The sequence below is a fragment of the Platichthys flesus genome, chromosome 11, assembly GCF_949316205.1.
Source record: "Platichthys flesus chromosome 11, fPlaFle2.1, whole genome shotgun sequence".
Classification (NCBI taxonomy): domain Eukaryota; kingdom Metazoa; phylum Chordata; class Actinopteri; order Pleuronectiformes; family Pleuronectidae; genus Platichthys; species Platichthys flesus.
Genome location: NC_084955.1, coordinates 14,739,602 through 14,764,071, shown reverse-complemented (window position 1 = coordinate 14,764,071; position 24,470 = coordinate 14,739,602). Strand labels below are relative to the sequence as shown.

The 24,470-nt window shown below is 43.4% G+C and overlaps 1 protein-coding gene across 3 annotated transcripts in view; it reads right to left on the bottom strand.

Moving 5' to 3' along the window:
- The window catches only part of fhod3b (formin homology 2 domain containing 3b), an 87,634-nt gene that overhangs the window by 17,052 nt on the left and 46,112 nt on the right, over window positions 1-24,470 (bottom strand). For all 3 annotated transcript variants that reach the window (XM_062398614.1, XM_062398615.1, XM_062398616.1), the window contains exons 4-10: window positions 19,317-19,384; window positions 17,343-17,448; window positions 3,220-3,314; window positions 2,495-2,606; window positions 1,375-1,469; window positions 1,042-1,185; window positions 623-870 (exon numbers count right to left, since the gene is read on the bottom strand). In XM_062398614.1, coding sequence (XP_062254598.1) covers window positions 623-870; window positions 1,042-1,185; window positions 1,375-1,469; window positions 2,495-2,606; window positions 3,220-3,314; window positions 17,343-17,448; window positions 19,317-19,384 — 868 coding nt within the window. The remainder of the gene's footprint in view (window positions 1-622; window positions 871-1,041; window positions 1,186-1,374; window positions 1,470-2,494; window positions 2,607-3,219; window positions 3,315-17,342; window positions 17,449-19,316; window positions 19,385-24,470) is intronic.

Here is a 24,470-nt window from a genome sequence, read left to right as displayed (position 1 = left end):
GACAGTAATCAGTAGTGGCTTAAACAACACTTTTTTTCAGTGTAAGTGTCGATTTTCTTCTGCTGCTGTTGTAAAGCACAGACCAGGCCACTGTATAATTTAACAAGATTGTAATTTGCTTCTTGCCTGAGTCACCGGTTGTGGTTTTTGGAGTTTTGGTTTGTCATATATAAAAGTCAACTTACTGAAGGAAGCAGATAGCTGATATCATGCGTTTAGAGAAGCTTCCTATTTCCATCAGGGGCAGGAGAATGTCTTTGACGGTGAGGACAATTTATTGAAATGTCACTATGCAGGAGCAGTCTCCTCTTTTCTTTTAAATTACTATATAATTAAATTCTCTGCATTGGCTCTGGATCAGTGTGACTGAAACCTTATACAACACTTCCAGTCAGAATGTTTCCTGTGAATGAGTAATACTTCATTGACCCAGAATACATTTTTTGATTCCTATTTTGTTATCTCTCCGTGTCTAAAATATAAAACAAATCCACCAGTCTGAAGCTTTAATAAGGAGGATTAGATCAAATTCAAGCTAAAATGGAAGCAAGGACAATGTTTCATCTTCTTCCCTTGGACATCCTCCATTTTCCCCTTCCTCTCTGTGCTCCTGCAGCCTCACCTTTCACTGATGTCTTCAACACTTTGGCCACTGAATGGCAGGAAGCTGCCTGAACGTGTGTGCGGGCTGCTGGGCGATGCTGGGGCAGAGGCGTGGCCTCTGCTGTTCTGGAGCGAATGTCTCCGGCTGCGTCTTCTTTCCAGGCCCCGTCTTTCGTTGGTGCCGCCAACGCTAGACCGTCGGCGGTCCTTTCGGCCGCTGGGAGGCAGCTGGGCTTCGTCGTCACCATCCTCATGGCGCAATGTCGTCTGGGAGAATGAGTCGGCAAGAGATACAGAGTAATGAAAATGTGTTTTTCTTTTATAGCAGCATTTGATGCAAACTTAATTTATGGTTGCAGCATGAGCCTATTATAACATGTGCACTTATATTACATGAACTTTGTGATAATGGTAACGGTAGTGTAGGAACTTCCTGACCTCGTAGATGTTGAACTGTTCAATGAGGTCAAGGTCTGTGCCCTTCCTGCTCAGGTGTCTCTGGGCCATGGTCTCGATGCACTGTTCCTCCAGACAGTCCACCATGTCGTAGTAGGAGTCCTGGTCGGGGAGGCCTGCCAGAGTCTGAACCACAAACACATACAGATTTTAACTCAGTAAAAGTTGAGTTCTCGCCTTTTAGTCAATGTGGTCTGAAAGTTGGCATCACAGAAAGAAGAAAATGACGCTATGAGTTGGATGTAGTATTGGAGTTCAGGGGGGGGGACATGCAGTATTCATGTGGAAAGTTTTCGCTAAATAGAATTCACTGACCTTATTGATGAGAGTCATCGCATACACCAGCAGCTCCGTGTCCACTCCATCCTTCTCGTCGAGGATCTCCACGACGTTTGACCACAGCTTTGTAGCTGCAGAAACAAAACGGACATTGTTGGACACTGAAAAACAATAAATTCTTGAGGACCTAATGTTTTCATCTTATAGCGTAAAAACTGCTGCAACATTTGAATCCACTACTGTGCAGCAAAGAAAAAAAATCAACTGTATTTTCACCTAATGGCTCCCTCAGGTGAAATACAGTTTCTCTCTAGAAAAGTGACAGACGAAAAACAGCACTGAGGGAGAAGCAGCTCCGTGCCTCAGCCACGAGGGTCGAGGCCATTCCCTTCTCATCAGGGGACTGTGGAACAAGTTCTTCTAATGGAACAGCAGAAGTGACGGGATGGAACCCAGCAGAGACGGAGGGACACCTGAGCCCTTCACGCTGATGCTCAACTCCAATGTTTCATGTCCCGGTGCAGCGTGGGGCCTTTAGAGCGGCAGGTAACCGAACCCCACCGCGGGCGGGAGTGTACAGTCTGTCTCCATAAGCCTTGTGCCATGCATGGCTGAGGAGCAGCTCAGGACAACTGATCTGACTACTGTGTAACTGGACACTGATCTGTGATCAGCTGGAGCGCTCTGCAGCCACTGGGCTTGGTTTTATGAGCTGAATTAAAAGGGAAAAGCTACACTGAAAGTAATATCTGAATTCTGGAGCAGCGTAGGACTCCATGACAGCATCTCTTGTGATTTTACAGAGATAAGGGGGATTTCTAATTAGGTGAGCAACTCACATTCCTATTATGATTGTATGTATCTAATTTCTCAAACACTGAGTCAACAGTCTGTCACATATCCAATGGGGTGATGACAGACATTATATCTAATGACACTACTTTGTGATTTTACAGATATTGATTTTAATGTCAAAAATCATTTCGCTGACCATTTAAACTTTATTTTATGAGTGAATTAAAAAAGTGGTCCGTTAAAAGAATATGTCTGAATTCACAAATTAAAACTATGATATGTCCGACTCATTTTATATTGTGTTAGTGATGACGTGCTGTGAGGTGTTTCTCATCCTATATATTTAATTATTGGCTCTAACCTCTTTTGGCGTCCACACCGTTCACAGCCTTTATGAGCAGCGCGGCATTCGACTCTGTGTACTCCACAAACACCAGCAGCAGCTTCAGCGCCGTCTTCACCACCAGACGGAACTGCACAAAGAAAAACAACCGTTAATGCAGAACATTTCCTTGAGTCCTATTTGGTTTTGTTGGACCCATGAAGATCTCCAGAGAGAGAGTGTAAACCATAGAGTAAAGTCTGAGTGAGTGAAAATCAACACAATTAAATAGGTGATTAACATATCAGCATTAACTCGTCACTTGTGAACAGCTGCCACATCAGCACAAAGGCTGCACAAGCGACAGCCAAATAATTGTGGTCAAAATGAGTATTGCTGAGGGAGCTTTGCCATATAAAAAGATTAGAATGACGGTATAGTGACTTAACAATGAAAACATAATAGTTGCCAAATATTATGTTAATATTTGCACAGGAATGCAGAACATAAATTTCATGAGAACAGAAAACAGTGGGGAAAGAGGAGAGAGCCACTGCAGCTCTGCAAATATGCACCATAACACAGTCTGGCCACTAGAGGGCTGAAGACCTCATGATAGGAGAGTTGCTTGCATGTTTACAAAGCAGTGAGGTAGGAAATGATCTGGTTATAACAGCTTAGTTAGGGCCCAGATGAGAGGATGCTGCTGAGTTGACTTTAAAGATCATCCTCTGTAGAGATGAGGCAGGGGACTCTTTCTTTACCTTGGATCCGACCAGGCTGTAAAGCCACTGGACCGTTTCATTGTGAGATATAAGGCCATTCATCCCGTCCACATACAGCATTATCTGTCCGAGAGCTGGAGAGAGAGAGAGAGAGAGTTAGGGTCTGGTTAGTCATCTGCTATTCCAGTAGTTAATTTTCATCTATTCTTTTATGACAGTTCATCACTTTTGTCCTGCTCTAAATGAAAATAACCAAATGGAGTAAACGCTTGATCAGAATGTGTGTGCACTTTAAAAACAAAGAATCTCTTTGGTACTTTACCAATCTTTGTTTTTGAGTTATTGATGATGTCATATGAATATACAAGAACAGTATTTAGTCTGTATGTGCAAAAACACACGTGTACACACATGCACATACTCACACAAATAAGCAAACTCGTGTATTGTTAGTAAAAAGGGGTCAATGATATCTGTCCACAGTGATTTAACTGGAGCTGCTGCAGAGGTACATTTTTACAAAAAACAGCCCCCCCCCCCCCATCCCTCAAGTAACAGAACACAACTGGGGGTGAAATGTTTGAGCAGAGCGCCTCACTGGATGCTGACATGACTTCCATCGGTAACAGGATACATAAATAAGAACATAAGAGCCAAGGGATCTCAGTGGGGGGCGGTCAAAGTGAGGGGCAGTAAAAAAGTGTAGGACTTCTGTTAAAGAAGGTACAGATGGGGGAAGGGAGGCAAACACTGGAGGACAAGAGTGGGGAAAAAAGCTAAAGTCCCCCTTTAGTTCTTAAAACAGCATCTCAGTGGCCGTGCACACATGAGGAACTAATACAGTCAACACAGACGAATAAACGAAATGAGCTCAGCTTAAACCTGCTGCAACTTCAGGTGATACATTAGCTGACACGGGGGAAAAGGCTGAAACATAAACACACAATCACATTGACAGTGAAACAGTTTTGAAAGGCCTGTTTGTTTCTAGAAATTCCTGGTTTTCCTCAAGACGATGGGTTATGAGTCTGAATCGATCAAGCTCAGGGATGTGTTAGAAGCTGAGTAAGCAGGAAAATAATAATAACGATAGAATGGCTCTCATCACCTCCCCCTAGGCTAAATTCAATCATGGTGCAGTTCTCTACATGTGCCTTTTTTTCATCAAGATCCATGAAATTTCCATGAACAGTGATAATGTTTCTGGAAGTACCCCCTGATCCAGATCCGCACCAACATTTTATAGGTTCATCCTTGAGCCAAATCACATCCTCCCACCAAGTTTCAATGTAATCCTCTAAATAGTTTTGCCTGTCTGTCCAGGGTTGTCTCCTAGTGCGGTGACAACCCTGGACAGTTTGATCACTTCTCATTAACGAAAACAAAACATTTAAAACAAACTTTGATGCTCTTCAAAAAAAACACCATCTTCTCTCCTCTTTCTGTGTTTAGAGCAGTTTATATTTGACATGTTACGGTGAATAGCTGCAGCTTCTCTCATATGTTTTTCCCCTCCTCTTCTCTAGGGCATGAAAATCGTGAATATGCTGTGGATAAGCCAAAATTCCCAGGTGCAGCTGCTGTGTGTGTGTATGGTGCGTGGGTGTATGCATACGTGCAATTGTCTGTATGGGTGTGTGTGTGTGCGCGCGCATGTGGACGGCTGCAGCAGCGGCACTTCATCTTTTATCAATCGGGGTTAATTACTCACAACATGTCAGTCCCCGAGCATTCCTAGCAGTCTTCTCCTTGCTGCGAGCTCGGAGCTGTGTGTGTCACAGCAGCCGCACCGGAGTGTGTTTATGAAAACATGATTATCCCCCTAGCTCAGCGTGGGCCAAGATGTCACCCTGTGCAGTAACCCCCCCCCCACACACACACACACCCCACCCCCACACCCCACACACACACACCCCACCCCCACACCCCACACTTTGTATGGGACGGCTGCTGACGGATGATGAGTGACAGCGGTAATGACCCGACGTACAGCTGGTGTCCAGAATGGATTCCTGCGGCAGGTTGTTTACAAAAGAAAATAAAAAAATCAGACCTGCGCGTTGGAAGCGTCTAAAATAACGATTTGCAGTGATTCTTTATACACAGACACAAACAGCTGTGACATTTGCCGGATGAGTAATGAGCTGCATGGTTCTCTTCAAATTGGTAGCCGATGTCTGACCTGCAATATCATCGCCGCTCGGTCTTTTATCTCTCGGCTGCACCTGTGTACAGTATCTGCCCCTGGTGCAACGAGGCTCTGAGGAATGTCCGTTGAAAACCGGGGCGAGAAAAGATAGGTGGCCTTAATGAGACTTTTTTAAAGTGTCATTACGCAAACGTGAATGTTCAGCTGCTGACAGATGTGACGTTAGTGGTTGGTCCCAAAAGTCAACCACAAAATGACTTTTAGATCAACCGCATGTTATCGTAGGACGTTATGTCACGATTTGAACAAACGCGGGCTGGTCGGTTTTCAGCTCGTAGCCAAGTAAAAAAAAAGAGAAGGATGGGAATGAATGGCTATATCGTATGTGAATTTGATTCAGCGAGCAGTTACGATACAGAAATTGAATGATATTAAAGCACTTTGAACCAGGCCAGAAACCACACAATCATTACATTTTTCTCTCAGATTCATCAAAACTGCTGCTTCATGGAATTATCCAATGCCAGCTGCCCTTCACGAACAATTGGACTTTAAGGACCAGAAACCAAATAAACAGCATTTACCCTGTGAACAGTTATAGGTAAACTGATACCATAACTGTTTTGAAAAAGAAATAAAATTACCTTTCATTATGGGAAAGTGCAACCTTCAGAGTCTGGTCAGAAACCATTGGAAGGAAACATCTAATTACTCCCAAAGCAATCACTTCTGTGAACTGCAACTGGAACTGATTTCCACCCACGATTAAATTAGTTGTGAAACTGCTGCAGGAAAATGAAAAGTTACCTGTGGTGTATCTCCCAGGCTTTGGGCCTTTGTGGTTAGCTGAGACTATGGGTCCAGATCTAGAACCTGGGACTTGTTTTGAAACTCCCCAAAAGACAGTCATCAATAACTTTGGGAGAAGGTTAATAAGAAGAGCATGTGAGGGCTGAGTCTGGACAGGACTCATCCACTGCGAGCACTGATCTGCGGCCAAAAAAGTGGGCCTCCATTCGAGTAATCATGAGCAGCTCTACAGTACCTCACACAAAGGACAACAACAACATTGCTGAGTCGCTTCGCATGTATGTCACGTAATGAGAGGCTGGCAGACGACTGCCTTCGGAGCACTGTGATTAGAATATAAAAAGGAGAGGATATCCGAGGATTTCTTTAAAAGAAACCTGGAAGTGTTCAATGAGCAGCTTTGTGCCTGTGCAGGACTTTCACGCTCTCCATTCTTCCAATACTTAAATTTACCTTGTGAGAAAACCGGTTTTGTGTCAGGCTGCAGATGCGGGACCAAAGACCCGCTGACCGAAGGAGACGGAGCCTGGTCCGGCGTCTGAACCAGAACTCTGAGAGAAGTAAGAATGCAAGCAACTGAGGTCTGGTGGAAGTGTTTCCTCAGGGCCTCTCCCTCTCATAAACCACAGCAATTATCTTCCACAGCTCCAGGAATGTGCAGGAAGGGCTGCTCCCTGACCACTGCCGAGGTGAGAAGCACGCCGACGTCTGGGTGGCAGCACCAACATGAACCAGCTGACTCATATGGAGACATTTAAAAAACCTGACATCTTATCGGCCTTATCTTATCTGTGGAGATGCAAGAAATCGACTCAACAGCTTCCCTTCTACAAACCTGTGCCCCCTCCACTCGCTCTCCCCACTCTGCCCCTTTGGTTTCATTTACATTTTGGAATTTGTCAAAACTGGGTCAGCCAAACTGTCTGTCAGCGTGCAACATTTATTTTACCAGGACTGTACGGGATAGGGGCCAAATCTCCGTCCCATGCGGCGCAGTTTGGAGACTTTATATTTGTTATGCTCTGCATTAGCTGGGAGCTCTACCCAGAGTTCAGAGGTGTGCCCCCCTGGACCCGCGTGAGCCGGACGTGCTCTACTGCAAAGTCCGGAAAATACTTTTAATGTAAATTCTTGTTCTACCATGTAACAGTAATTACAGTCGATGATTTGAATTTCATGAGTGCAGAGTCCACACTGGATTCTGGGCAGCGAGACAGACAGCAGTCAACACTGACCTCACGATTTCTCATGTTCTCTTTACTGGTGGTCATTGTTGTGAGTGAGTCCTCAGATATATTCAGGAATACTTTCATCAAACTTTTACACATGGAAAATACTTGTCTGGACCAAGCTAAGATATGCACCGACATTTTCTAACATCCAGTAGGTTAAACCCCACCTAACAAGCCCGACATTCCTCCCACCCACTTCAGTTTAAGTCAGCGTTTAAAGCAGTCATAATCAATACTTTCAGGTTAACAGTAGATCACATGACTACCTCTATGTGAAAGTGGTCGCGCGCAGGGATGAACCCACAGGGAAATATCATTCTTATTACTGTTTCCCTCACGCCTGCAAAGCTAAAGAACATCCATTTACCTCCCTCAAGGAGGTTAAGTCTTCATCGCCGTTTGTTTGTCTGTCTGTCAGAAGGATTACTAAAAAAATACTGAACGGTGAAGTGGAGCATGACCCAAGGAAGAGCCCATTTTATGGAGCAGATCTGAATAAATGGGCAGATCCAGGATTCTTTAACCTTCCTTAATATGGCGAGATAAGGCCCCGAGCAGCATTCTAATTCATCACGTGGCCCCAAAACATGGCTCTAGTACAATGTTAAAGAGGATCCATATCATATTAGCCTCATTAGGTTTTTGCATATCGGTGTTGAGTTTACAATTTGTTTCTGCTGCCCCCATGTGGTAAAAAGACTATGGTCTGGCACCAGGATAAACTTGACACTTGATTTTCATCGTCTGCGTTTTGCTGCGTTGATATGGATCTCCGAAAAAGTTTGTTCCCTGATTTTGTCAGTTACTAAAGTTGTGTTGCAGGCTAGAAGTTGATGAGATCGTTTTGCCAAGAATATTTTCACATCCAAAGAACAAATGTAAATTACAGTTTCAATAGGGCCTCTCACCATTCGTGCTCAGGCCTACCAATTTACTTCAGTTGAAAAGTCAGGGGACCACTAGACGGGGAATTAAACGTTTTTGCGAAATTGAATGTCAATCAATTACACTTCTGCTCAGATACTTCAGTCTGCATCCATTTTCTGACTTGGACATATGTCTTCCAGCATTCAACACAATTTACTGTGGGCCTCAGCCAAAACAAATTCCCTCAAGACAAACAAAAACAGACTAATGGAACAACAGGCACGTGTGTGTTTCCAGTGTCTGGCTGTTTAAACCCCACAGGCCCTGCAGACCTGATGTACCACTGCAATGCTGAGCAGGGACAATCAGACTATAAGGAAAATACAATACTGAAACATATATGCATGTGTTCTTCTCTATCACCCTCTATTTCCTCTGTGAGTAAAATAGTAAACATGTGACACATTTAATCTTCTACTGTTATTCAGTAATCTTAGAAAATCTAGTTTGAACAGGCAATCTGGGGGAGAGGCCAAAAAGACGAGCTTCTCCATCTTTATCCAAGCAGGGAAGACTTTTGAAAAAAAAGCTCCTGCACTGACACCCACCCACTGAAAGATGAGCTGTGGTGAATTCTTACTGCTCTAGAGAGAGCAGTGATGTGCTTCACCTCGGCTCCAGCCAGCCATGTTCTGAACTCACTCCCAAAAAACACTCACAGGAATCAGCTCTAAAACGCCGAGGAGTTCAAGTCGATCTGCCTGCCTGCTCCATTACGGCAAGAGATTTATTTATTTTCCGAATGATAGTTTATGTATCTAAAGACAGCAAGGTCAGAGATGATAAAATAAGAGCCTGAGAAATGAACCAAATCAAACATTCTTATAATATAATTGGCTGGTATACTGAAGTCTGCTACGGTAAAAGCGGCTCCAGGGTTTTGAATTCCACTGCCAGCGGGTTCTGCTCCGGCTGAAACTTTCTATGAAGGGAGGCAGAAAACAGGGCACACAGGTGTGGGTGAATTAGGTTCAGATGTAAGCTGTCTACTCGTGTCAGGGGGAGCTGAAGGGGTCTACGGGGGTCTGAGGCGGGGGGGGGGGGTATCCTGTAGGAACGTGACTCAAAGCTTAATGGGAGAAGTAACAACCAATTATGTTTTCCGTTCAGTTGAAGGTTGACCCGCCTCTTCTTAATTTTAACTGTTTTATATTTTGAAATTTAAGGTTAAGGGTGTTAAAATGACAGTAAATGCAATATACAGCAGTGCAGCTTTTAAAGCAGCTCTCAATATGTAATTTGAAAGCTGGTGATTTGATTTAAGTGTGGTAATGTTGTCAGTGGAGCGAAGAGAGTAGTTGAAAGGCTGTTGGCTAAAAAACATGTCTAGCGCTCATTTCTTAAATTTCCTCCGACCATGTGAATTTATTCCTGTCATCCCAAAATAGAGAAAGTCTCAGGCAGGTAAAGTAGCCAAAATATTACTGTGTTTCTTCAAGAGGATGAAACCTTGTGAGCAATGACAGTAAATAGTTGGATGCATGAGGAGAATGAGGTAAATATAATAAAAACCTGTGCCCCCTTTGGGTCATTACCAGCACATTGAACACTAAGTGCAAATGAAGTCACGTTTGAAGTAACAAGTGCGTTATCACTGATGTGTGCACATGTTTATGAGAGTGGGTGAGTGTTTTTCAGATGGAAAACTTCTGGCCGAGGGGCAGCTGAAGCGGTGGCTCTGGCTCAGAGAGCTGCAGGAGAGACCTGGTGGAATACATGCACGTGTTCCCATGGGATCTGATTACAAACCTGGGGCCTCATGTACTAAGGTTGCGTACGCAGAAAAACGTGGCGTACGTCCTTTTCCACGCTCACGTTCAGATGTACAAAACGTGAAATGACCGTAAAAATGTGCGGTCCCAACGCCAGCTCCAGAGCTGTCGTACGCACGTTTCTACAGCTATTGTTCCTTTGGCGACACTTAGAGGTGACGCTGGGAAACTGGGAAAAAAGGTGAAAACAATGACTCATCAGAGTGATTTGCAATCAGAGACACACTAATGAACAATTAACACACCTTGCAATTATATGGGTGGCTATAAAAGCATGCGCAATGGATGAAGAAAATTGTTTTAACAATGGCTGTGTTAGCGTTGTTAGAGGACATCGCAAATGGTCACATCCGAAGGGAACGTATATTTAGGGAACGCGAGGACTTACTCGCAAATGATGACGATTGGCTCATGAGCCGATTTCGTTTCCCCAGGCCAGTATTACTGGAGCTGTGCGCAGAGCTGCGGCCGGCCCTAGAGCGCCACACAGCCAGGAGCCAGGGGTTGTCCGTGCCCACACAGGTGCTGATCACGCTGGGGTTCCTGGCAACAGGGACCTTCCAGCGGGAGCTGGCCGATCGGTCAGGAGTGTGCCAGTCCACCCTGAGCCGAGCCATGCCAGCTGTGTGGGACGGAATCATCCGAATGTCATCCAGGTACATCAAATTCCCATACAATGCTGTTGAACAGGCCCATATTAAAGCGCAATTTGCAGCAACAGCCGGTTTCCCTAATGTAATCGGAGCTGTTGACTGCACACATATTGCCATAAAAGCGCCATCACAGGATGAATTTTTTTTACAGGAAACACTTTCATTCTATCAATGTCCAAGTGATATGTGATGCGCAAATGCAGCTCCTTAACATCGTGGCAAGGTGGCCTGGTTCAACGCACGATTCATTCATTCTGACCAACAGCATGGTTGGGAACAGACTGGAGGCTGGCACTGTACGCGATGGGTGGCTTCTGGGTGAGTAAATGCTTTATTCGTGTAATTGTCCCGTATGTATAAACCAGCGTAATGCACATCTGGGGCTTGTGCACATCCAAATATCATGTTTCTCTGACGTGTTCAGTATTCACGTCAGTAAAAGCGGGCGTAAAGTTAGAAATGTCGCCCGCGGTGCACTTCTGCATTCATTCATTGTGTGGTTTTTACGTTGTGTATTGTAAGCAGCCAATTGTATGACCAGTATAATTACAGCATTTATGAATTCAGCATATTTACCTTGGGGATGATCGGTGTCCCCTTCATGGGCTCCCACCACTCCGGTGAGAGCTGTGTCACCGATCAAAGCGGCCACTCTCAAATCGAAGGGGGAGAGTTCCCCCACTCCCGTCCCCCCACCTGTTGCGGTCACGCTTCGGCGGTGGGCAGAAACCCTCCGCTTCACCTCCACCTTGGGGTCTGACCACTTTTTTATTTCAGAGTGTGTGCGCTGCTGAGACCCCACTGCATTGACGGCCTCGCAAACACGCTCCCACTCATTTGTCTTTTGTTTAGCATTTATCCCTGTTGACAGGGTACCAAATAACATATGCTTGCGCATTTCTACCTCGTGGAGCAAAATCTCGAGCTCGGACTCCGTGAAGTTGCGTTTTTTAACTCTGTTCATGGTGCCAGGTGATCGGATTAATAGGTGCATCTCAGGTCCAGAGGCCTATTTAAATGAAATTGCATATTTAAATGAGGGCGTGGACTGGGAGGAGTTTGGCACGTCGGCATGTGCGCTCAATTCCACGTTGATTGAGATGTACAAAAGAAACGTGCTTGGATCCATGCGTTCGCACACTTTGATACATCTGAATTTATTTGTGCGTAAGACAGTTTCTGGGTTTTGGCGTACGCCAAGTTTCAGTATGAAATCCACGCAAGTCTTAGTACATGAGGCCCCTGGAGTTTTGGGTTTCTGTCGGTACAACAGGGGCATTCCTGGAGATCTCCTCCTCGCTACAAACCCGCGTGTCCACATTCAATATGTGTGTCTGCAGTTCTCCCTACGTTTTTCCTCTCAACTTTCCTCCATCCTGGAGGATTTACCAGAGCATACCCTCATCTTTTCCTAGGCATTATTCTCACATGGTTATGCAAACAAGGAAATGATTGAGCCTACATTTACCTGCATATGTGGCACTGTATACCGATGCATTTGCACGAAACCTCTCAGGCCCAGGCCAGCCCAGACGGAATGGAAATGTTTATCCAGACGATAGACTGTAGAAAAGGTCCCCCCCCCCCTCCAGAACAGATGACTACACAATACACACTGTTTCCAACAGGAGCTTCCAACGTCGCTGTTAACCCACTTGTGCCTGGATTTTCACTTATTGCTCAGGCAAATGGTCAAACCGGCGGAGGGGGGGAGAATTCAGTTTCGCTCTAAAACATTTTTAGAACTTGGGTCAGGTTATTCCACCAAAAACGAATGATCCTGACTATAAATTCAAATATGTAAATGTCACAGTTGTGTGTAATGGTGCTAAATATATATTTTAAAAGAAATATGTTAGGAGCAGGGACAAAAGCTACACAACATTACCTGCAGCAAAACACATGTAAAGTCAGTCCATGCTCCGAATGTGTTTTGCAGTTCCCTTCACCAAGGAGGGTATGTTGGACAAGGATGGGTCCAATGATGAACCAACTAAACTTAGTTGGAGATCGACACAACGTGGTGGATCTTAAACATTGCAGCATTGCTTTTAATTTTTTGGGGATTTCCCAAGGAATAAATGCATTCATCAGCTGCACAGATGTGTCACTGCCTCGCATGATGTGATACAAATAAAATGTTATGCCGCTACACTGACGAACGCCACAGTTTGAAGAAAAGAGCCTTGTGTTTCAGGTGCACTTGTAGCTTTGTGAAAAAGACAGCCGCCCACTAAAGCTACTGCTGTGCGCGGCACTAAAAGCTGCAGCGACTGTGCATTGGGAGCAGTGTTCCAGGTCCCAGACAGTTTAAGAGGCAATGAAACACTTGACTAGCGCACATCTCCTTTTCCCGCAGAGGCCCAGTGAGCAACTCCCTCTAGAACCCACAGCGTCGAGGAGCGTTAATTTATGGCGTCCGTACGGCGGTGTCATTAAAAACAGGGGTGCTCAAGATGGTGGCAGGAGAGCGGGAGAGAGATAGAGAGATAGACATATAGGAAGAGACATATGTGAGAGAGGAAGAAAGGAGGAGATAAAAGCATAGCATGACAAACGAGCATGACTTATATGATACAGTTATACCTCTGGACGTCTCAGCCCCCATTTGTGTGGAAGCTATAAATTCAGGTATAGGTTAAAGCATGTAAGCCGGTGTATATACAACATCACACAGCATGTGATGTGAGATATGGTCTTTTGGGTGAGAACATAATTTACACATGCTCAGGAATGTGTTTTCTAAAAATGTCTCCGAGATGAAAAGCTGTTATAAAAAAAGAAAAAGAAAAGGCTGTTTTGTTAAATTCCTATAGATGAAAAAACAGTTTGATTCCACCGACAGAAGTGGCACGGCCTTTACAAAGTGCAAACACAGAAAGTGTAGCTGAAAACATAGGTCACGGAGAGGAATGTCAACAGTGAACATTTCAAAGCAGAGAATAATTGCTTCAAGTCGACTTTAATTGGTTCGTCTTAAATCTGCCCTCATGTCTGCCGCTCGCATTTTTTTTACCAATTAAAACACAGTCATTACTTTTGTCAAAGCTATAGAGTAATTATAACTGTAGGCAACTTTTTTGATTCTTGTGCCGAAGCCTTTTTAACCTTTTGCACACGCTTCTGGTGTTATTTTTTGCCTTAAAACAAAAAAAGTCAAAAAATCGACAATACAAACGGCCATTTTTATTATTTTGGGTCAACAAAATATCAGATACCCCTAAAAATGTTGCACTGTGGACAACTTATGCACCTGCAATTTGGTCTATACCAATAACTTCAAGAGGCTTTCAAGCTCTTTGGTTACAAGAGTGGAGCCACAGGTGGCCAAACTAATTCATTGTGAATAAATTTGGTTTATTCAATTTCTACAAAGAAAAAAAACTCTCCGGGTGAGTGAGTTCTGGAGTCGTGACCCCAGGGGACAGAGGCCTAAACTTGACTCGGACAATATTTGATCTTACATATTCCTCTCCTCATAAAAACCCAGCATTAAAAGTCATTTTCCATAAGTTTATGCTTTGATTTGATTCCACATCAAATCGCTTCAGGCAAGTTAGACTTCTGGTAAATTATACTTGCATGTTAAATAGCGGCCTAGGAAACTACAATGAAGATTGACTTAATCATTTTAGGGATATTGCTCTCAGAGAAAGATAATCAGGACATTTTCCAATGTCTTTCTTCAATTCCTTCCACGGAAAATCATCTGCATTTGTTTGTTTGTTAGTATCGCTCTGCAAGGCAAGAGTGATATGTACATAATTTGAATTGAATGCTGTCTGTTTGTAAAAGAATCCTTGTGTAGATATTCTATGTTGAATGTAGCATAACCTGTTTTTAGTTCCTAGAACAAGTAATTGCAAATGCATATTTAAAAATGAATAATGAATGTCACTAACAAGCCCTTCATCATCCTTTCCCTCACCTGAGGCTGAGTGTGAAGCTTACAGGAGTACCAGATGGCACAGGCACCTCTGAAACAGTGACCTCACACCCTGCCCCTCTGATGGGTTGATAAAGGCATTCAAAGCCCCCCCCCCTCCAAAAAAAAGAAAAGAAACTCAGGCCTCCAAGGAGCTAAGTCCAAGTCTGGAAGCCCTCCGAGCCAGGTGTGAGGGGCGCGGAGAGGGGCTAGAGCCCAGCCGGGCAGACCCAGAAAATACCCACATCACTGAGGGAGCACTAACCGGCAACAGACACCTCCAGGGTGAGAAGGCAGAGTGAAAAAATTTGGAGAAAGAAAAAATTGAGGAGGTGTAGATTACTGGGAGGGCTGAAGGAGCTTTACCATTTACAATGACAGCAATGTTCCAGAGAGCAAAGCCTGGGAACCTGTTTTTGTCAAATGCATTCAGACCGGCGTACACGTGTGACTTGTGCCTATTTCATCTACAAAAGACCCATAAGATTGAATTTTATTCATGAAGGAGAGCAAGATTGTTTTGTCGAAGGGGGGGGGGGTAATGTACACCAGACAGATGGGTTCAAGGCTGCACATTCCTTTTTTTTTTTACTGGCCTCAACTTGAAAGACAGTACAGCAAAAAATATATCATATTAGAAATGCTCAGAGTTTGTTACCGAAGCAATGACTAAAGATGGTTTGCTCTCTTCGCTTCCTCTGTGCGTAAGTGTGAACATTTCAGGCAGCTAATTTACTCTCCTCCGGGGAATTCTTATGACATAGCTCCTCTTGGAAGGCATCAAGAGTAAAACAGCCAGATCTATATACATTTCTGACCCGTGCATCTGCGTTCCAGCACATGCTCGACTTGTGTTCTCCAACACACGGCTCACGAGGGAGGGTGATATATTACTACACCCCACATTTCCTCAGCTGGTCAGGAGAAATTAGGTCATGGGTTGAAACAGGGTTGAAGCAGGTTAAAAGGGCTTTCGGGAGAGGGGCAGCTTGGGTTAGTTTCTCGTGGTGATGTGGAGACACACGAGGGCAAACGGTGCAGCCTGCGGAGATTAAACTATAAAGGATCACATGAAAGAATAAAAAGAGTCCGATAGAAAGGTACTGAACATATTTTATCAGAATTCTCTGGGAGGTGAAGAGAGAAAAAGTACCGAACAATGAGGAGGAGTGAAAAGATACAACCGGCACAATGAGACATGTGGTCAACTCTGACGTTGGGAGAAAAGCCTGTTCTTCTCCTGCTCTCTCATTGTTCTTGGCCATTTAACCTGTGTGATTTATCTGTCTGAGTCAGACCAGGCCAAGTTCAGATGAAGCATCAAACATTAACAGAGCAGAGCCGACGGAGGCCGTCCAGGCATGGATCATGTTCATGTTTATAACCTGCTCATCAGGCAACAGCATTACTTTGTCGAAGACGCCCGTCCTCTGCTCTATGATGTTGTTCAGTGACAGAAAATGTCACAGAAGGGCAAGTTGACAAAATTAGTAAACAAGCTTTTAGGGACATGAAGCACCTAATTATTTAAAGATGAGTGGGGGCTGACATCTGATTTAGACTCAAGTTAGCTTTCTGAAGCAATACAAAAAATTTGTCTTGAAAAGTTGAATACAAGCCTATGCATTTGTTCACATCTGATATTATATTTTCTTCATTAAAACGTGAATTTACTCCAAGGCTGATTGGCCACTTCACATCACATAAACATATGTTGAGGTCAGATAAATATATATGGTTGTAATATTTACGCAGAAAGCCAGCTTACATTAAAGGTAGAGAGGCAAAATATCCATTCTTTAATTTAGGTTAAAAGGACTATTTGTTACTGTAGCTTAATAAAGATCACCCTCCTAAAACTGCTCATTTTGATTCAAAAAATCTGGATCGTTATAAAATCTGCATAAAATTCTGCATTATTTTTTTTTAAAATGCCAACAAACAGTTAACCATCTCGCAATGTTAAAGAAAAGTGGCAAAACTAAATCCTAGACCTGCCCCTGAATTGAATCTGCTCCAAAGGTGAACAGGTTCTTCCTTAGCCCATATCCCAGACTTCTACCAAGTTATGAAAAAATTGGTCTAGTAGCTTTTTGTGTAATCCTGCCAACTGACAGACAACCAGCAATAACATCAGGTTAAAAAAACAGAAGTGCAACAAAAAGTTAAGGGAACACACAAGAAAAAATAAAACAAGAGTGAAAGAAAAAAAAAGAGAGGGAGAGGAGGGAAAATTAGTTTTATGATCTGCAATATCCTGCCAGAAATTTTATTAGACACTTAAGTGTGTAGCCCGCCCCTTCACAACAGGCTGTTAAATGGCTGCGACCTTGGAGTGCTGTTGTCCTCTAGTATTTCCTAACATGCTGACCCTCCCCGACCACATCACATGTGATCTTTCACCTCACCGACATGGGACAAATAAATTAACCCTTGGCCTCACTTCAGGCTGAACTGAGACACACATTGGAATTTGTTTATCTACCATAAGTGTGTGAGTGTGAGGAAGTCGATGAGCAGAATCATCAATTCACATGGTGCATGTAAACACATGTGTTTCTGGAGAGGTTTATGGAAAGAAAAGTGTTAGGGGACTGATTAATAACATCCTCGATCAGGCAGCGAGGTGTTAGGAAGTACAGGAGAGGGGAGCATGCTGTGTTGTTTATAGGTGCACTTCTGCAGCGGACATACCCCTGAGGATGTAGTTCTGGTAGTTCTGGTCGGCTTCGGCTCCCACTTTTATCAAACATGTCAGTCCCTCCTCCACCACGAACTCGTGCACCAGGTCCTTGTCATCCTGGGGAGAAGCAAGGAGGCTATGAGTGAAAGAGCCTAAAGAGAAATAACAAACTGAATCCTGTTGTTTGACAGCTCACACAACTCATGAAAACCTTTCTAATAATCTGTGTAATAATTCCTGAAGTCTGTATGTGTAACACAGATCTCCAGAGCTGTTCATCTTACCGGCTCCACACTTCTCATGTGTATTGTTGAGGGTCCAATGAAGTGCAGTGTCGACATTCGGTAAGATTTGGACATGTGATCCATTCAATATTACTAGACTTTTAATAAGCAGGGGCTCAGTGCTCTGCTCTGTAACAGCGGCGGCTGGGACTATTCAATGTAAGTGACGTTGTCAATCACAAATCAACAGTGCGATCACGACATCATCTGATTCTGGAGCTTCACCAAACTTTGAATAAAAAGGTGAACAGCTCTGAGTCCTGCAGTCGGCCTTTAGTTGCAGAGGCTCATTACTGCAGGTAACTTTGAAATTTCAGAGCAAAAGCTGTAACCAGCATCGCCACAGGCCAGACAAGCAGCCCATTCCAAACAGGCAGGTTTACTTTAAGAGTTGTGATAAAGAAGTAAATCAATCCCCCCCAAAAAACAGAATTGTTTTTAATTATTTAGAATTACAGCTTCTAAATATGACTCATAACTCTTAACTTATATTACTTATCACTAAGTTATAGTTAACTATATGTCCCTCCTAAAAAGAGAAGAGTTCTATTGCTTTAACTTAAACACTGCTACACAACACGTGTCACATTTTATTACAGATTTATTAAGGAGTTTAAAAGAGGTGATGCAGAGAACATGCACTCACACTCCTTTATTTGTTCTATGGTTTGCCAGAGGGCTCGAGCACACTCCCTCCTCAGCTGAAAAAATCAAATCTAACATTAACTTACAGCCACTGAAAGGGCATTGAGCGCTGGGATGGGCCTGCAGCTTGTTCAGATGGATTCCTGTGGCTTCGGCTCTCCCCACCTCATCCCACATTAAGCCCAAGATGACAAAACCACCTGCATCTCTCACACCTGTCCATGACTTGGTAATTTAAGGCCAAGCAGGAGACTTTCTGCAGGTTTAAACATTTTCTGATACTCTCTACAGTTCAGATGGGAAGCAGAGGAAGAGGGGCAATAAACACAGCGAGGTGGTCGGGGCTCCTTCTCTCCCAGGAGGAAGTGTAAGTGCTTCCAGAAGAGCTTTACCATAGATCTGTGATGGAGACTCCAGTCATTTGGCTAATGCTCTAAACAAACGGGGGTGCAACTAAAGAAATAGAACGGAGAGCAGCTCTGAGACTCCTACATGGACACGTCTGTGATGCATTGTAGAGAAATATGACTGAAATAAATCAAAGCGAGTAGACATTTTATTAAAAACAAGAATGATCAGTATTCTGTTCAACTGAAGCCCCGCAGAGCCACATGTAAAAAAGTGAGCCATTCTAATCTGTTCTGAATCTGTTGCTTTCCTTTTCATCCAACTGTCACTTAACCCTCCCCCTCTACAGTCGACTGCCCAGTGGTCCAGCCCAGCCCAATGTGTGTGTGTGTGTGTGTGTGTGTGCGTGTGTGCTTGTGTGTGTGTGTGTGTGTGTGATTGTGTGCCACGGAGGCAGACTCGGCAGCAGGAAAACAATACCATTTCCAAGTGTTAGAGAACGTAACATTTAGCCCTTTCACGTTAATGTCCGTACATGGACATAACCACTCAGTGCCCCTGGAAAAAGCATGGCAAGGTAAACCTCACAAGACCTGCTGCTCATATTACTACACAAAACACAAAAGGCACTTGATCTTGTGAGCTGCTTTTTTAAGAACAGTCATTTTTAAGAGGTCAATGAGAACTATAGGAGAGAGAAATATTTACCTGAAAAATCTGCTTGAGGGAGAAGAGGGCTCTACGTAGCTCACGTCCAGTGGAGTTGTAGAGTTTTTCTGTGTGGAGAGAGAAATGGAGAGAATGGAGAGATGAGTTGAAATGAATAACACTGATGATGAGGAGAGATTTCGATGACTGTACCCTCTCTTGAAAAATAAAGTGCATAACTACTAGTGTTTTAATGAATCATTCACATCACATGTTCCTCCTTCAAATTCACTTGGTGATCTGCATCATTGGCCGCAATTATCCCGACTAGCTCAATAAGCAAAGAGCTACAAGAGGAACAGTGAAAGAACAGTAGGAGAAACTCAGAGCACATCTGCAGAGAATTAGCAAACAGAGGATGTTTTTCTGCTGACACCGTCAGATCTGTAGTTTACAATAGTCATTGAGGAACCATCAAGCCAATAGCCTCCACAACGGCTGTGAAACACAATACACCCATTAGTCAGGTCTCCACAGAGAGATATAGGAGGGGACGAGGCAGAAGACAGATGCTTGTGATGGAGGCAAAACATTTCCTGCAACTGCCTGACAATCCTTTACCCTACGTGCAGTCGCTCGAGTCTGCCAAGGAGGGGCAGCATTGAGCACAATCTCAGTAGCTAACTCATCACTGCTGACTCTCTCTCTCTGACTCAGCAAAACCCACTGCTGCAGATACAGCCACATACAGCAACACTCCAGTCCAATGCAGAGGACACAGAGTTCAGTACAGCCACTCTCTGTGTTATGCTTTTTATTTAGATACTAACATGTTTTTATTGTTATTAACAGATACTTTATTACTTGGAGGCTGATATGGAAGAACACAATGAGACAGTTTGTTTCTCAGAACCTTTCTTTTTCTCCCCTCACTTTCTAGTTACTATGTTTAGTGTTATGCATCTGCCTAACTACCTACCAGCTTACCTATCTACTTACCTACACATTCCTGCCTGCCTACCAATATGTAACTACCTACCTACCTACCTTCCTACCTACCAATATGTAACTAACTACCTACCTACCTACCTACCTACCTACCTACCTACCTACCTACCTACCTACCTACCTACCTACCTACCTACCTACCTACCTACCTACGTACCTGTACACATACCTACTCTCCTTCCTACTGACCTACCAACTGACCAACCGACCGACTGACTGACAGACCTATCTAACTATTTATCTATGTAGCAGATGCTACTGAAATTTAAATTGTTAGAGATTGAGGTTGATTAGGTAATTCATGAATCAGGATATTAGGTCTTTCTTTCTTTCTTTCCCTCCATCTCACTAGATGAAGACGTGACTAGCATGTTGCAGTGTGTTGCAGCTGTTACAATTCTCTCCAGATGGTAAGGGAAATGATTTATCACTGTAAGTGCATGAGTGTGCATGAGTTACAACTTTTACACCCAAACATGCAATTGAGAGAAACCAACAGGCAGCCAAACAGAGGTGCATATTGCCTTGGGTACACCCTCCATGCACACAAGAGCACACAGTTGTGCCCATGAACTCCTCGTCTTTACAAACAGCTGCTGCTACTTCTATTCAGAAGTGTGAGAAACACACACTGATGAGTGCGTTCGCTTGGGATTCACAGCAACAAGCCTCTATTCATTATTGTTGTTGGCGTCCTCCTCCTCAGCCATTGAGTAAATCCCCTCAGCTGATGAACTGAGAGACAGATGGAGAGAGGGAGAGAAACAGAGAGTGTGTTGCCAGTTCTGTGGACACGCATAGGCAATACTTCTAGACACCGGAACTTGGGGACACACAACCTTTTTGACACAACACACTTCAAACTTCACACACACTGACAGCTGGTGTACGTGGGCCCAGTGAGACCACAATCATCCCACTTTGTAGATATCCGACATGTTTTTTTTATGATTTTTTGAAAGCACAGAATCTAAGTGTGAAAGGGCAAGAGAGTGACAGCAAAGGGCCCACTTCGAAAATCCAAATCAATATTCTTAATGAAAAGACTAACTGAAAACCTGTCAACAAGCTAGATATAAGGTTGTGTTTTCATAATGTTAAACAAACAATATTTAACCTCGACCACTAGAGGTCTCTCAATCAAAACAATAACAAAAGCCCGCTGAATAAGAGCAAAAACCCACTCATGGGGGTTGATGTCTTCACCCCCCCTTTCTTGAAAAATAATCTTCTTGCGTCGCTTGATTTCACTGTGTGTTTGTTGATTTACTGGGAGTGCTTCAGCGTCAGAACACGCAGCAGACGGCAATGAATAATCATGATCCATTACCATCGGACATAAAAACACAGGTTAAAGTCAATAATATAAACAACATTGTCCTCTTTAGAGATATTTATGAAGAATTGTTAAATAATAAAACTTAAATATTGAGTCAAACTTTGGGTAACACTTTTCCAGGACATGTTATTGCAGCGAAAGGACATCCACCGCAGTGTCAAACTACACATTCATATTATTGGTGTAATCCTTTCTGCTACAAACAAACACAACACTGGAGATGCATCTGTGTCACAGACACACACACACACGCACACACACACACACACCAAACACACACACACGCAGCTTGGGACTGAGCCATATGTGGTCAACTGGCTCAGATTTGATGATGTTGCTTACTGAAATCAAACACCTCACATTCCAGTTTCAACAGGGTTCCTTATCTGTAGGAGATGTCTCGTTTCTAATTTATCACTCTGGTGATATTTCGTATGAGTGAAGCGCAGCTTTATATGTTCCGTCCACCCAGCGCCCTACATGGTTCAGACACATGACGAGGAGATGAGTGTTAGTCTTTTATGGAAGAGTACCGGTAAGTCACTGGCATCCACATCCTCAAGGAATAAATCTCAACAAGTCCAGAGGTATTAGGAGGGGAAGCTGCACGATATTGGTGATTTATGCCTTTGTAAATAACAGGAAGGAGCTGTGACTGGGACTTTTTCGGTTGGCCCCCCGACTGTGGAACTCCCAGCTTGAGCAAATCACGGTTGCCAAAGTCGACTTCCCAGACAGACACATTTTTCCAGAAAGCTATATTATATTTACTCCTTCTTAAACTTCAGATTATATTATCATCAACACTGTGCGTGATAAAGCACTTTGTAAATGCTCTACCACTGATAAAAAGTAGATATAAATTATTTATCATCATTACATTCAGTTTCTTGGCTAGAAAATGTAGAAAACAACTAAATAAAGGAATACAGTTTCACACTTAGATTGCTTTGATTCCTCTGTATTTGTCATTTTTTATGTATATAAAATAAATTCCTTGGACATGTTTATATATCTTTTAATAGTTTAGTTTGAGGTCTATGTAGCTGACATAAACCAAAAGCCATTTCCATGATTCTGGCTTGGACAAATTAAGGGCTCAGTCACCAAGGAACCAAAGCTTTTTAAGTGCTGGACCCTCTTCTCTGGCCGCACGGCTCCGTGGTCAGGAAGTTGACTCGGACTTTAGTTTATAGATCTCCAAACAGACAAATCTCTCAGATCACTGGAGCGGAAACACAGATGGGAGATACTCTGAGTTACTCATCACACCTTCACCATAAAAAAGCAAACTTGATTTGTGGTGCTACTTCAACACAAGTCTTGAATGAGTGTTCACTTTTTCCTCTAAACTGAGCGTCCTCACTAACACTAGATGTTTATCAGGCAACAGATATATTGTACCCAGCAGTGCTCGGTGATAGTTTGATTCACAGCAGAGCAGCACAACAACAATGCATCCAGGATTTAAATAAATCTTATCCGCATGTTTGCTTGCATATAATAGACTGTATATAAAGATGGATGGACGACATTTCTCCTGCTATCCTTAAATTAATCCAAACATTCCCAGATAAGTTAGCTGCCCTTTTGCGTCTGTGCAGCAGAAATCAGGGGCACGCAACCAATCCGAAGTCAGTCTCAGTTGTCTATCATGAAGTTTCACCCATTTAAAAAACAAAATGTGTTTGAAATGTACTTTGCCTCTTTAGTTTGTCCCATCCACTAACATGGAGACAGCCTGGTTTACGACGTGTAGCGCAGCCAGCCAACAGGTGGCGATCAAGATGTTTGGGATTTACATTTCTTGGGAGCCATCATAGTATCCATTAAATACAGTCTATGGTGCAAGTATGTGTCAATCAGCAACAACCTGGCAGAGAAACTCCCCCACGCAGATTCAATATCACTGCCATTCTTAAAGAGCTCATGCTTCTCTGCTTAGCTTTGTAGTATGGACCACAATAAAACTGACAGAAAGTTATTCCTCTAAATGAAGCCCATCTGCAGGAACACAAAGTTTCTTCCCTCTCCCAGTTCGTGGTCCACACACCGTTGCACCTCCCTCTAATGAGAAATATCTCAGTGGAGATTAGTTCCATACCATTTGGCACAGATATGCACCCAAAAAGTATCGGTCTTCTGCATTTCCCTATTTAGGAAAGAGCCCAGGCACTTATTTATTGAGAGGAAATGCTTGTGAACCCCAACTCTCAAAATCACGTTCACCTGAAACCCTAAAAACCACCTGAAACTTCAAACTCAATAGCTCACTACATTTGTCATGGATTCATTGTCGGGCCAAAGCAAACCCAGGACTAGAAGAACAAAGGAAGGTATGAAGGATGAAGTTGAGGCACCGCAAAACATGATCCGGCTAAAGTAACAACACGAACAGTTTGCAGCAGTGAAGTTAATTCAATATACTCTTTTAATGTCGATTGAGGCGTCACATCATGTTGTCGGTTACTCATCTTACCACAAAAGACACGGCAGCCTTAAAATCAAAAGAAAGCAGGAGTGCATCTAAGGACAAGCAGCCCATTTCTTTTTTTCATTTCACATTCAAGTCTTTTACTGACAAGTACCTGACAGTGGAATGACTCAACAGAGCGAAAGTGTTTCTTTGATGGCTCGTATTGAAGTGCCACAGAGAGCAGCTGTTTTCTCCTCTTAAAATTGCGATACACGATCACGTTTTCTCAGCTGGAACAGCTACGGGGATGTAATGCTCTCATAATTATAACAATCATAAAAGTACTCATGGAATTTCTATAATCATCAGGAATGTGCTCTAATGCCAGGAGTACAAAAGAGCGAAGAAAACCCTGCTGTGCGTCCTGAAAACATTCAGACGTGACAGGACC